The 14,070-nt window shown below is 44.1% G+C and overlaps 2 protein-coding genes across 16 annotated transcripts in view; one reads left to right on the top strand and one right to left on the bottom strand.

The window, feature by feature from the left end:
- LOC110522322 (clathrin coat assembly protein AP180) overlaps positions 1 to 10,296 on the top strand; it is a 43,067-nt gene extending 32,771 nt beyond the window's left edge. For 3 of the 15 annotated variants that reach the window (XM_036975897.1, XM_036975896.1, XM_036975903.1), the window contains 11 exons: positions 498 to 671; positions 1,005 to 1,082; positions 1,262 to 1,336; positions 3,585 to 3,650; positions 6,668 to 6,787; positions 7,031 to 7,055; positions 7,243 to 7,309; positions 8,196 to 8,249; positions 8,393 to 8,473; positions 8,630 to 8,738; positions 8,864 to 10,296. In XM_036975897.1, coding sequence (XP_036831792.1) covers positions 498 to 671; positions 1,005 to 1,082; positions 1,262 to 1,336; positions 3,585 to 3,650; positions 6,668 to 6,787; positions 7,031 to 7,055; positions 7,243 to 7,309; positions 8,196 to 8,249; positions 8,393 to 8,473; positions 8,630 to 8,719 — 830 coding nt within the window. In that variant the 3' untranslated portion in view covers positions 8,720 to 8,738; positions 8,864 to 10,296. The remainder of the gene's footprint in view (positions 1 to 497; positions 672 to 1,004; positions 1,083 to 1,261; positions 1,337 to 3,584; positions 3,651 to 6,667; positions 6,788 to 7,030; positions 7,056 to 7,242; positions 7,310 to 8,195; positions 8,250 to 8,392; positions 8,474 to 8,629; positions 8,739 to 8,863) is intronic. The other 12 variants (XM_021600630.2, XM_036975907.1, XM_036975905.1 and 9 more) reach the window with 9 other exon arrangements.
- Positions 10,191 to 13,380, bottom strand: LOC110521061 (serine protease 23). The gene is made up of 2 exons (XM_036975910.1): positions 13,126 to 13,380; positions 10,191 to 12,385 (listed from the first exon to the last, which is right to left on the bottom strand). Exon 2 carries the CDS (start codon positions 12,364 to 12,366, stop codon positions 10,843 to 10,845), a length of 1,524 nt encoding a protein of 507 aa, XP_036831805.1. The 5' UTR covers positions 12,367 to 12,385; positions 13,126 to 13,380; the 3' UTR covers positions 10,191 to 10,842.
- Between the last annotated feature and the right edge of the window lie 690 nt (positions 13,381 to 14,070).

Genomic DNA, 14,070 nt, shown 5'->3' on the forward strand with positions numbered 1-14,070 from the left:
TTTCTTCAGGAATGTAGTGAAGTAAAAGTAGAAGTTGCTAAAAATATAAATAGTAAAGTACCGATACCCCAAAAAACTACTTAAGTAGTATTTTAAAGTATTTTTACTTAAGTACTTTACACCACTGGTTATTGGTATATTGAGAGAGTGTGAATACTACTAATATTGTTTTTTCAAAGATGTTTCCTGCTACATTTCTTCACAAATCATGTTCTTTTCCTATAATTTTTTATCAGACATGCATATTTTCCAGATTATCTTTTGATCATATACAGTACTTCATTGTTTTTTACATTTACTGTTTGTCTCTAAAGAATATGTAGCTGTGAATTCCTAACTGAGCTTGTATCTTCTCCCTCAGAATCTCAGACAAGTGCAGCTACTCCTCTTCCCTACTGAACTCTTATATAGCTCTTTGTTTTACACTGTGTTGTGGTCATTGCGTAACATCCTCATCTTCTCTTGTCATCCCTTCCCCCTGTTCTCTCCTCCCAAAGACCCCTTTGCCCCCTCTGGTGGTAGCTCAGAAGCAGTAGGCCCAGGGCTGGACCTGTTTGCTATGATGCCTATGGAGAACAACTGCTTTAACTCAGGGGCGCCCCCTTCTGCCCCCTCATCCACCATCACAGCACCTATCACCCCCACCACCCCATCGATAGACCTCTTGAGTGGTAAATGTTTACGCATGTATGTGTGGTACTTCTTAACCTTTTCTTTTGTCCCCTTTCATCTCTGTCCTCTACTCTGCATCCATGTCCTCTCCTCTCCTGCATTTTTTCAGTCGACTGCATTTTTCCTGGGTGTCCTTTTCTCTTTGTGAGGCTAACTTGCACATGTTTCTGTTCCTCTGTTTCCTTTCAGCTTGGATGCATTCTGCTGCCTCTCTGCTCCTGCATTGACTTTCAATCACAATTGTTCATCTAATTAATCAGTGTTTGTATTCTGCTGTTCTCATCTCTGTGTGTGTGGGTGGGTGGGTGGGTGGGTGTTTTCTTGCCCTGTAGCTATGTTTGATTCCATGCCAGATCCAAGCTTCACCAAAGCAGACCTTGCCCCCAGTGTTGACATGTTTGGTGGAGCAGGTACCCAGACTAGCGCCGTCTCAGTGTGCTTATTTATTATAAACTAAAACCTTGTCGTCTTTCTCAGCATGTGTTTGGAGTGCTATTTCTATATGTACATTCGTGCATGTGAATTATTGTATTTCATGGATACTGATTTTGTACCAATCTAACCCTCCTCTACCCTCCCCTTACAACAGATGCCTTCTCCTCCCCTGCCCCCCTCTCCTCTGCCCCCCCAATGGACAAGGGGGTGATCATGGACCTGTTTGGGGGTGGGTAACTGTACACCCTCCCCCCACCCCTCACTATGCCCCTTGCTGCTGGTCGACGGTCTTCACATGAGTGGCCGTTGTGAACGAATATTTATAAAAAAAAATATTAAAAAAATGTATAAAATTATAAAAAAATCCATAATTTAGATTTATTATTTGATTGTTTAATTGATTATTTTCATCATATCATTCACCTTCATCAACATTTCTCATTTCTGGTGACCCATAATCTTGTTAGTGTTGTTAAGTTGTTAAGTGTGGTATTCAGGCAGGACACAGTGACTTTTCTATGTCCTCTCTAGAGCATATTGAGTTTGTGTTGCTAAGTAAACTCAGCAAAAAAAGAAACGTCCTCTCACTGTCAACTGCATTTATTTTCAGCAAACTTTACATGTGTAAATATTTGTATGAACATAACAAGATTCAACAACTGAAACATAAACTGAACAAGTTCCACAGACATGTCACTAGCAGAAATTGAATAATGTGTCCCTGAACAAAGGGGGGGGGGGGGGGGTGTCAAAATCAAAAGTAACAGTCGGTATCTGGTGTGGCCACCAGCTGCATTTAGTACTGCAGTGCATCTCCTCCTCATGGACTGCACCAGGTTTGCCAGTTCTTGCTGTGAGATATTACCCCACTATTCCACCAAGGCACCTACAAGTTCCCTGACATTTCTGGGGGGAATGGCCCTAGCCCTCACCCTCCGATCCAACAGGTCCCAGACGTGCTCAATGGGATTGAGATCCGGTCTCTTCACTGGCCATGGCAGAACACTGACATGCCTGTCTTGCAGGAAATCACGCACAGAACAGGCAGTATGGCTGGTGGCATTGTCATGCTGGAGGGTCATGTCAGGATGAGCATGAGGGAGGACAATGTCTTCCCTGTAACGCAAAGTGTTGTGATTGGTTGCAAAGTCAACAAGCTCAGTCCGATGATGCTGTGACACACCGTCCCAGACCATGACGGACCCTCCACCTCCAAATCGATCCTGCTCCAGAGTACAGGCCTCGGTGTAGCGCTCATTCCTTCAACGATAAACGCAAATCTGACCATCACCCCTGGTGAGGCAAAACCGCGACTCGTCAGTGAAGAGCACTTTTTACCAGTCCTGTCTGGTCCAGCGACGGTGGGTTTGTGCCCATAGGCGACATTGTAGCGAGTGATGTCTGGTGAGGACCAGCCTTACAAAAGGCCTACAAGCCCTCAGTCCAGCCTCTCTCAGCCTATTGCGGACAGTCTGAGCACTGATAGAGGGATTGTGCATTCCTGGTGTAACTCAGGCAGTTGTAGCCATCCTGTACCTGTCTCGCAGGTGTGATGTTCGTATGTACCAATCCTGTGCAGGTGTTGTTACACGTGGTCTTCCACTGCGAGGACGATCAGCTGTCCGTCCTGTCTCCCTGTAGCGCTGTCTTAGGCGTCTCACAGTACGGACATGGCAACTTATTGCCCTGGCCACATCTGCAGTCCTCATGCCTCTTTGCAGCATGCCTAAAGCACATTCACACAGATAAGCAGGGACCCTGGGCATCTTTCTTTTGATGTTTTTCAGAGTCAGTAGAAAGGCCTCTTTAGTGTTTTTATATCTGTGACCTTAATTGCCTACCATCTGTAAGCTGTTAGTGTCTTAATTAACAACCATTCCACAGGTGCATGTTCATGGAACAAGCATGGGAAACAGTGTTTAAACCCTTTACAATGAAGATCTGTTTTTTAATTAATTGTACCTTTATTTAACTAGACAAGTCAGTTAAGAACAAATTCTTATTTTCAATGACGGCCTAGGAACAGTCGGTTAGCTGCCTTGTTCAGGGGCAGAACAGCAGATTTTTACCTTGTCAGCTCAGGGATTCGATCTTGCAACCTTTCGGTTACAAGTCCAACGCTCTAACCACCAGGCTACCTGTCGCCGCCTCTGTGAAGTTTTTTGTACTTTTACGAATTATCTTTGAAAGACAAGGTCCTGCAAAAGGGATGTTTTGTTTTTTTCGGAGTTTAGATGTAGATGTGCCGCAGCATATTGGGATCAAAGGAGTTTCTATTGGTGTGTACTGTATGTGTGTATACCTGTGTATGTCTACTGTCCTATCTGACAGTGATAACGCTGCTCTATCTGTTTGGCGTTCCTAGTGTGGAGCGGATGGCTGACTTCTTAACCCTTCTCTGCCCTCATGCTGCACTGCTAATGGCTTGGCCCACCTTGGCCTGGTATGGTTTGGCTTGGTTTGGTTTTACCCATCAGACTCCACTGGTGGAGAGACCAAGCCTGCTGCCCCTGCAGCTGCCTCTGGTGCTGAGCTGATGGCAGGTAATGTACCTACCGTTGCACGACACACCCACCATGCACAACACACGCACCAGGCATGACCCATTCACATTGTATGCAAGACACATAACAGTAATTATAAACTGGATGGTTCAAAACCTGAATGCTGATTGGCTGAAAGCCGTGTTATCAGACCGTATGACAAAACATTTATTTTTACTCTTCTAATTCCGTTGGTAACCAGTTTATAATAGCAAAAAGGCACCTCGGGGGTTTGTATATGGCCAATATACCACGGCTAAAGACTGTATCCAGGCACTCCACGTTGAGTCGTGCTTAAAGAACAGACCTTAGCCATGGTATATTGGTCCTATACCACATACCCTCGGGCATTATTGCTTAAATATACAGTTGAAGGTTGAAGTTTTACATCCAGCTTTGCCAAATACATTTAAACTCAGTTTTTCACATTAACATTAACATTAACATTTAATCCTAGTAAAAATTCCCTGGGATCACCACTTTATTTTAAGAATGTGAAATGTCAGAATAATAGTAGAGATAATTATTTATTTCAGCTTTCATTTCTTTCATCACATTCCCAGTGGGTCAGAAGTTTACATACACTCAATTAGTAATTGCCTTTAAATTGTTTAACTTGGGTCAAACGTTTCGGGTAGCCTTCTACAAGCTTCCCACAAAAAGTTGGGTGAATTTTGTCCCATTCCTCCTGACAGAGCTGGTGTAACTGAGTCAGGTTTGTAGGCCTCCTTGCTCGCACATCCTTTTTCAGTTCTGCCCACACATTTTCTATAGGATTGAGGTCACGGCTTTGTGCTAGCCACTCCAATACCTTGATTTTGTTGTCCTTAAGCCATTTTGCCTCAAGTTTGGACGTAGGCTTGGTGTCATTGTCCACTTGGAAGACCCATTTGCGACCAAGCTTTAACTTCCCGACTGATGTGTTGAGATGCTGCTTCAATATTTCCATGTATTTTTCCCACAAACAAGAGTGGGAAAACAGGCTACCTAAGTATGGTTCTCAATCAGAGACAACGATTGACAGCTGCCTCAGATTGGGAACCATACCAGGCCAAACACATAGAAATGCCAAACATAGAACAAAAACACTGAATGCACACCCCAACTCACGCCCTGACCAAACTAAAACAGAGGCATAAAAAAGGAACTAAGGTCAGTACGTGACAGTCAAGCATAAAGTAGATGTCTTAACCGACTTGCCAAAACTATAGTTTGTTAACAAGACATTTGTGGAGTGGTTGAAAAACGAGTTTTAATGACTCCAACCTAAGTGTATGTAAACTTCCGACTTCAACTGTACCACATAATATTTTCCATTGTACTGTAATATGTAACCACATCGCCAAATATATCTGACATTATAAAGTTAGAGTGGATATATTAAAAGCTTATTGTGTGTGTGTTTTTGACAATCTAGATATATTATTTCACATCCATATTTTGTATACAGTGATCATTCCTTGATTTGACTTTTTTAATAACCCTTGTATTAGTAACAACAGACAGCACACATGTATATGAACATGTGTCTGTCTGACTGAATACATCCTGATTGTATGTAACTTGGTTTTATGGCCATTCCACATACATACTGCTGTTTTGTATGGTCATTATTGTTCTAGCTTCTGTCCTTAGTTGTCTCTCTCACTCCGTTGATGAGAGAGACAACTAAGTGTGAGACAACTGAGTGTTTTTCACTCAGCCACTTGGTAACCCTGGTAACTGTGTTACCGTGGCAATGTTCCCTGTTCCATGGCCATGGCTGTCACAAGCCTGCATGCTATGTTATTGACAATCTGCAAAAACTACTGCTTAAGGCTTAACTCTTTCTCCTCCATGTCTCTTTCTCTCGCAACATTTGTCATCTAACTCACTCCATTATTTTTCCCTTCACTACTCTCTCCCTTTATTCTTACCTTTCCATCCTCTCCCTCCCCTTTTTTCTCCTTCTGCACTTTGTCTTTCGCTCTCAATCACTCACTCTCACACTCTCTCTATCCTCTCATTCTCTCTTCTCTCTCTCCACCCTCTCTCCATCTGGCTCTGGGGCTGGCTCATTGCTTGCTTCCTGCATTCTGATTGGGTGAGTGTTCTGGCCCATTGATGTGCTGGTTTCCCACAGTGCATTGCTGCATTGCAGTAGAAGAGCCACTGCTGCTGTTCTGTTCCCTCTGCTCTGACAAATGCTTAATATATACAATGTGTGAGATGCTCACATCACAATGCCCATTTAGCTTTGTACTGGCTAGGCTGCAGTGCTTTCTCACTCTAGAGTAGAGGCTGCATCCTAACTGTCACCTGGATACAGAGGGTGATACCCTGTCTCAAACAATCTAGCTAATAAAATACTACACTCTTAGAAAAAAGGGTTCCAATTGGCTTATTCAGCTGTCCCCATAGGAGAACCCTTTTTGGTTCCGGGTAGAACCCTTTTTGGTTCCATGTAGAACCCTCTGTGGAAAGGATTCTACATGGAAACCAGAAGGATTCAACCTGGAACCAAAAAGGTTTTTTCAAAGGGTTATCCTATGGGGACAGCCGAAGAAACCTTTTAGGTTCTAGATAACACCACAAGAGTGTAACACTATTGAGTAGTGTTAAGTTAAAAAATATGAATGATCTTTATTGATATTACATGTACACGGAGAGCATTACTTAAACTGTATATTGCATATTTGTGTGTGTGTGTGTGTGTGTGTGTGTGAAGACACAGTACATGTCCTCACAGTCATAGTGAGTATCAGTACGAGGGCTTGCTATACTCGTCTCTGATCACTGTTGACATGGAGACCGTAGCAGTATGTCATTATGGTAATCCCACTCGTAAGGAGGACCCCTCCTGTCATGATCTGAGAGCATTATTGTGACTGTTTGATCTAAACCCCTCTCTCTCTCTCTCTCTCTCTCTCTCTCTCTCTCACCCCATCTCTCTTCCTTTTCTCTCTCTCTCTCTCCCTCTCCATCCTCCCCCCTCCCCATTGCTATCTCTCTCTCCCCCTGCCTCGTGTCTCCTGTAGCGTTTGATGGTCTAGGGGATGTGTTGATGCCTTCTATGACACCCCAGGCCGGGGCAGCCTCGTCTCCAGTCAAACCTATGGGAGGAGACCTGGACGCCACCATGGCTAGCATGGCTAGCAGTAAGTCTCTGAGCAGACGAAGGACAGAGGTCCTCTATTTGGCCTGAAGCATTTCAGCATCATGGTCCAGCCCACCTATGCATAGACATGAATTTACATGGTAGTTACATATCGCTGCTAGGTACATTGTCATTACAGTGACGGTACATCATGTTACATAGTACTTACAAATGTGATAAAGATACTGAATGGACATTATTCTGTGACTGGGAAATATTAATTGTCTTATTTTCTCTCTCTCAGATCTGGGAATGGGGAGCCAAAAACCGTACGTTTTCCTGTTTTGAGTCGGTGTCTTTTTGTGTATTGAAATGTCACTTAATGCCATGGATTACAATCACATAGCAGTTTCCATGTGCTCAACGAGCTTTACATTTTAAAAGGTTGGGAGGCTATAGCTGTCTTTTCTTTCTCTTTTTCTATTGGCTTACTGACTGACTGACATTCTTCCGCAGGGGGGAGAACACGATGGGAGGCTGGTCAACTCCTCAGGTAGCTCCTCCTAGTTGGGGCGCTCCCATGGTAAATGTTGTCTGGTTCATATAGCATGGAGTGCAGTGACATGGCAGTGACGGGCATGGAATGGAACCAATTACACTCGCCGTTCCTCTCTGACTCTCCAGGGTGGTCCAATCACAACACTGGGAAAATGGAAATTTGGAGTTTGGCGTTCGGTTTAAAAGGGGTGAACATTTTGTGGGTAAACTAGGGGTTGGATTGGGAATAACCCCTGGAGAGCTCTGAGAGGGCTGATGTTTGTCTCAAACTAAGGAGCTGCTTGGAAAACCACTTCCCGTTTCTTCTCTTATGGTTCTGACCTCGAGCAAGCCACATGACCCTTCGCTGACCCCGAAATGCCCTGCTCATCTGCATATATCTTTATTTATATCCCTATTGTCTTTCTTTAGCAACAGCTCCACTTCCCAGGGTCCAAACAAAACACACTACAAAACAGTCGCATTTAGATTACTTTAGCTTCATAATTTAATAAGCTGCACTTACCATTGCTTCATTTGGCCAAAAAGCTTTCGCTATAGGGTCTATAGCTGCTGTATTACCCCATGGCTTCAGCTGTTAATTTAGCCAAAGCCTCACTACTGATATAAAAATCAGATATTTAGCTGATTAAACTGGTCTGCCTGATCATGTGTTCCAATAATTGACCCTGTGCTCTTCAAATGCTTCTGCTTGAGCAAATCACCTGAAATTGATTTTAGAGGCCAGGTTTTCTATGTGATCTCTCTCCCTCGCTCTGTGTTGATTCTGTTTTAATGATGTCTTTGTCTGTGTTGTGTGTGTGTCAATGATATGTCTGTGTGTTTGCTGTTGCAGTGTTGTCTTTGTTGTGCCTGTGTTGTATGTAGTGTAGTAACATCCCACCTCCTCTTCCCCCCCTCCACACCCCTAGAACGTTCCAATGGGGTCCCCTTCTTTTATGGGGTCTAACCAAGGATTCAGCATGGTAAGACCACCCCGCCCTCGGTCTAGGACCATTAGGAGCACCTAAGATGGCCAATGACCCCATTAGGTGGCCCACTTAGTTTGGTGCCACTGTGAGAGATAGTAGCTGCCATGGCGTCTGACTTTCTCCTCTCTCTGTCTCAGGGCGGAGCGGTCGGGGCTGGAGCTCCCATGATGCCCATGGTTAGGCCAGGCTTTGGAGCCCCTTCAACCCCAGGAGCACCGGTAAGACACACACACACACACACACACACACACACACACACACACACACACACACACACACACACACACACACACACACACACACACACACACACACACACACACACACACACACACACACACACCTATTCCATGACACAGTGTTTCCTGTGACAGATGGGATCTCCAGGGATGGCCGGGAGTCCGAGGAGGCCTCCGCCCCCCAAGAATGCCCTGGATGACCTCAACATCAAGGACTTCATGTAAACCCCTCTAACCCTCCAAGGTAGGGCTCTCTCTCTTACAGCGGCACCAAACTACATACATGCAATGCAATGAAAAGAGAGAGTTACAGAATAACATTGTGGTAATCAACTCTCTCTCTCTCTCTCTCCTCTCTCTTCTCTCCAGAGGTTGTCGTTGTGTCTGGAGCTCTATGGATGTGGATGTGTGCACTCCCCGCCTTCCTGTCACGCCCAAGTCCCTTCAGCCAATCAGCCATCAGCATTACGACCCCTGCCCTCTGACTTCCCCGTAACCCCGCCCTCCCTCTCTGTCTGATGTTTTAGCACAAACCGTGGATGTGAATCATAAATACAGAAAACAAAATTGATTTGTGTGTGTGAGTGTACTTCAATGTTATCCTTTACTTAAATTAAGACAAAAAATGTAACATAAAAAATTATATTGTATTTTGAATCATTCTGGTACTCCCTGAAAGAGCTGAGTTGGAATGTGTTGTTAACCATGGACTGTGTTCGGTGTGTGTAAACCTCACTGGCCAATCCCTGCCCTATCCCCTCCCTTGCTGTCCAATCAAATTCTGTACTAAGCTGTGTTGCTGAGGTTATTCAACACTTAGTTGTACTTCTCTCCATTCATTGATCCATCCAGCCTCTTATACAGCTCTATGGGTGTATATTGATGAAAATTTAAATATGCATCATCACAAATCTGGGTATACGAGATGACGAATCATATGACAACTTCCATTTTCCATTCAATTCATATTTGTTTTTATTTTGTCCGTTTTTTTTATTGTGTGTTACATGCAAAATGTGTTCAAATTGACATATGCGTTTTTGAATATTTTAAATGATAGATTATACATATATTTCTTTAGTCTTTATTTTGAGAGAAAATGTATCGTATATTTTAATTATGTCTATGAATTGTAAGATTGAAAAAAATGTAAGAAGATTCAAAAAAGATCCTTTCCCTTGTACAGTATCTCCCTATCTGTATTTGAAGGCAGTATTGAATGCAAACTCAGTCCCCGTGTTTACTGTTGCACTCCCTGTTGGTGTGAAGTGGTACTGCATTTAAGCATGTCAAGTGAAGTTGATCATCCAAATACTTTTAAAAATCAAAATATACTTGTCTCCTTTCCTTAACGGCCAATTATCAGAATTGAATCGATAGATGAAAGGCAGTTGGTGGAAATAATGCAGTCCTTACACCTATCAGTGGTCATGGAGTGAATGAGACAAGGAAATGTTTGTAAACATTATTGGGACACTTCCACAAGGTCATTGTGATGCAGTGATCAGTACGGTTGTATCGTCCCCTGTAGCAACACTCCAGGGGTGTTGCGAACTAATTGGCTGTAAAGTATTCATATATACACTGGATGTTCCATGTGTCGTTTCTCTTCCAAAGTGACTATCTTAATGTGTTGAGAAAGAAAAAGATACAGAACATGTATCATAAACAATAACGTGGATAACAATGTTTGCTATATATTTGGTTGAAGGCAGTGTTGTTTGGTTCTTGGATGGCATCACTCCTCTCCTCTCCCCCACTTGCATGTGAGTCCCATTGAGATCCAATAAAATTCAAATACACTGATGTCTTCACTGTTGTCATTCATGCTCCATGTTCAGTCCATCACACATTTTTTGGTGTTCAATGGTAGGCTTTAATATAAAGAAATACAAATTATTTTTAACAAACTAAATTTATATTTAGGAAATACTCAAGAAAATACACGTTTACATTTAAGTCAGATAGAAAAACTATGAATCATGCAGAGATGGTAAAAATGAGCACCAATGGAATTAATCTTAGTATTACGTGCACAATGGGCATTTCTTGGAAGCAACACATCAAGGCATATAAGACTGAAAAACCTGTTAGTGTTTGGAGAGCACCATAGAATTTTGAGACCTCAAAGTCATTTTTTGGCATTCTGGATAGGAACCTGTTTGACCGACCGGAGCATGAAAATCATCCCATATTCCAAAATCCTATTCCATCTGATCTGTCTGTGCTGGCCATTTGGTAGTTTGTTGACCACCATTTCAGCACTTTGAGGTCTCAGTGAAAAGTTCTAGATGAACATTTGTTTCTTCCTCTGATCAGTCTGACAGATCCAGCAGATCCCTGACTTCTCAGGCCTTCGTACACATGCTGGGATCCCCATGGATCCAGTGGCAGATCTGAGCGTATTTAAGTGGAGTGATCCTCACCGCCACATTATAATCCCTCTTTTCACCCTGGTCCCCTTCCACCCAGCGGTGCCCTGAGAACACTCCAATCACCTTCCGCTGCCACTTCCTCTTATTGGACCCCTCCACTTCCTGTCTGAGCCGGATGTATACTCCAGCACCTGACGCCCCCTGCTGGGCGTCACAGTGCTGATACAACAGGTCGTCTGACTCCTCCGTCACTGAACAGAAGCGATAGACCACCTTTTCTTTCTCTCCCTCCGTTTGTCCTCCCTCTGGCTCATTGTCAAACCCTGAGAAGTGGATGCGACCCAAGGGGAGAGGCTTTGCAGCGGGCGCCACCCCCAGCTCCATGTGCTTCTGTTTGATTGGCCGTTTCAACTCTAGGAGGGCGTAGTCATAGTCAGGGGTGACGGCGTTAGTGTCATCGTCCCCTGTGTGTATCCAACCCTTGGGGATGTGGATTTGTTTCACGCGTGTCCAGCGGAAGGAGGGCTGCTTTTTAGTTTCTGTGCTGCGTTGTACACGGCTACTTCTGCTACCTCTCCTTCTCTGCCTACCCCCTCCCTCTCTCCTCTCCTTCTCTGTGTTCGCTTCTTCACCTCCCTCTGCTCCGGTCTCCCCATCAACCGCGTTCTGTATCTCCCCCTTTCCCTTCATTCCTCTCCGCCTCCCTCCTCTCCGTCTCTGCTCCTGTCTCGGTCCTTCTTCATCTATCCCATTCCCATCCTCCTCCTCTTCTCCAACCTCTTCCTCTCCTTCCACCTTTCCCACCCTTTCCACATCTCCTCCTCTCCTCCCACCTCTCCTCCTCCCCCCCCTCCTCCTCCCCCCCCTACCTCGTTTAGATTTGACCTGTAGGACCCCGACTTTCAGCCTGCGGACCCTCTGCAGGTAGTCCTTCCCGTCGTGGACACAGTGGGCTGCCGTCAAGATGTGTTTGTCAGACACCAGGACCCCGGAGCAGCCCGTGGACAGGCGGACCGCCGTGGAGAACGGGTAGTTGGTGGTAAAGTGGCTGTCTGAGATGACAAAGCGCCCGTCTAAGCCGTACACCTGACGTTTCCTGCGAGTGTGTGAGGGTGTGCGTGAAGTCGTCTCATTCAGGCCCTGCAGTGTGACATCGGTGTATGTGCGCGTGCCGTTTTCGTACACCGTCTCGTATCCCAGCATGCTCTCCACCGTGGCCTGGTCGGGAGGTGGGAGAGCGCTCTGACACTCTATCCCACACACCCCCTCCCCATCTTTCCCCTCATCCTTCCCCCCAAATATGGGAGCATCCCCACATGCCCCATCACCCTTCCCCCCAAATTTGGGAGTCCGCAGATGCACTGTGTGCCTGTCCAGAATCAACGGGATACTCTGCACGGACCAGCCATACTCTTTATCATCATCATCGTCACCGTGGCCCCCCCAGACAGGAACACACAGGGCACAGAGCAGCAGACACAGGGGAATGGGGCCCATCACACTGCTCCACCAGGGCCTAAGAAACAGAGAAGAGAGGAGGGAAGAGTGAGCTAAAATAAAGACATAGGTGACTGGTGTATAAAATGAGGACTCAGGCCAGCAGAGGGTGCTCTATCCCCAACAGTCATCACAAACTGCTTTAGTGTTATTGAAGGCTTATCTTTGCAATAGCGTCTCACCGGCAGATGCCGCTGGTAGTGAAATCCGTTATAGGTTTGAAACAGTTATCTGGCATAGGAACTGGCTTATTAAGACAAGTAGTAGCCTAACTAACGTTGGGCTCCAACAATAGCCTACTTTCACCTGATGATACCATGATTGAAAAATGGAACTAATGCCATTTGATATTTGTTTTTCAACTATAAATATTGTCATAGACTTGCCTACATTAAACGAAATCTTTATTTTAATGCAGCAAGACTACAAAAGAAACAGCTTGATAAAAGAACAACATAGGTATGAACCTGACCAGAAATATGATTTTATTCATATGGAAACGATGATGAATGAATGGAAATACTGTACATAGGCCTATTGGCTATAGTGTGATGCGTAATGGTGATAAAACGATTACATTTTCTTATAATGGTCGTAGTAGTGTAATCACTCATAGCAAATCACAATGCAACGTAAATAATGCAACTGTAATCGAAATTGAAGTTGATGATCATTGATTAGTAATGCCTGGCCTGTGTCTATACATCCCTGCCTAACACGTGAACTGATTGAAATGGAGAGTAAACAAAACAATCATACCTGCAAGCATTTGGCAAGAAATGCAGAAGTCAGCAAAATGCCCTTTTTAATATATAAATCGGTATTTCATCCAGTCGGGTATGATTCAGTGAGTGAAAGACCGCGTCCCATCATCACCAGCGCATCAAACAAACGGAACGCAATGGAACGCCGTTCGCGAGATCTTCACCGAGATTTGTCCATGATGAAGAAAAAAAAGGGAACAACAAAGTGCGGCTCGTTCATGTTACAAGGCAACACCGGGGGAGGTACTGCCTGGTTTTGCGGAAAGCAAGGAGGGGGACTGACTGAAGTTGAATGAAGTTATTCAGTATGTGAACTGTGGAATTTATGTCCAAAAGCAGGCAAATTATATAAAACGTGTGATTGTATTTTAGACCTTTTTTTTGCCCCCATATACTTATTTGCATTGCCCACCTCACACATCTACTGGTGTTGCTTTATATTGTTTTCTGACAAAATAACTTATTGAATGGCAGGCTGGCACACATTGATTCAACTCTAGACCTTCATAGATCTTAAAGCTGCAATATATATGTATGTTTTTGGGCGACCCCACCAAATGCACATAGAAATGTGAGTTTATCTGTTATTCTCATTGAAATCAAGTCTAAGATGCGGGTAGATCTGTTCTATGTGCACTATTTCTATGCATCCCATTCTTAAATTTCGTTTTTGTCTTTTACTTCCGTTTTTGTACACCAGCATAAAATAGCTGAAAATACAATATTTTTGGTTGTGGAAAATATATTTCAAAGCGGTTTAGATGGAACAATGATTATTTACACAATATTTGCTTGTTTTGTCACAATCTGAAATTAGGTGAACCATTAGAATTTTAGCAACCAGGAAATGCCAGAGCGATTTTTGCATAGTGCACCTTTAAGGAACAACCTGCATTTCAACTACAGCAGGTTTATTTTGACAACGGGTTGGCCTCCTGGC

Source organism: Oncorhynchus mykiss, chromosome 4 (assembly GCF_013265735.2).
Source record: "Oncorhynchus mykiss isolate Arlee chromosome 4, USDA_OmykA_1.1, whole genome shotgun sequence".
Classification (NCBI taxonomy): Eukaryota; Metazoa; Chordata; class Actinopteri; order Salmoniformes; family Salmonidae; genus Oncorhynchus; species Oncorhynchus mykiss.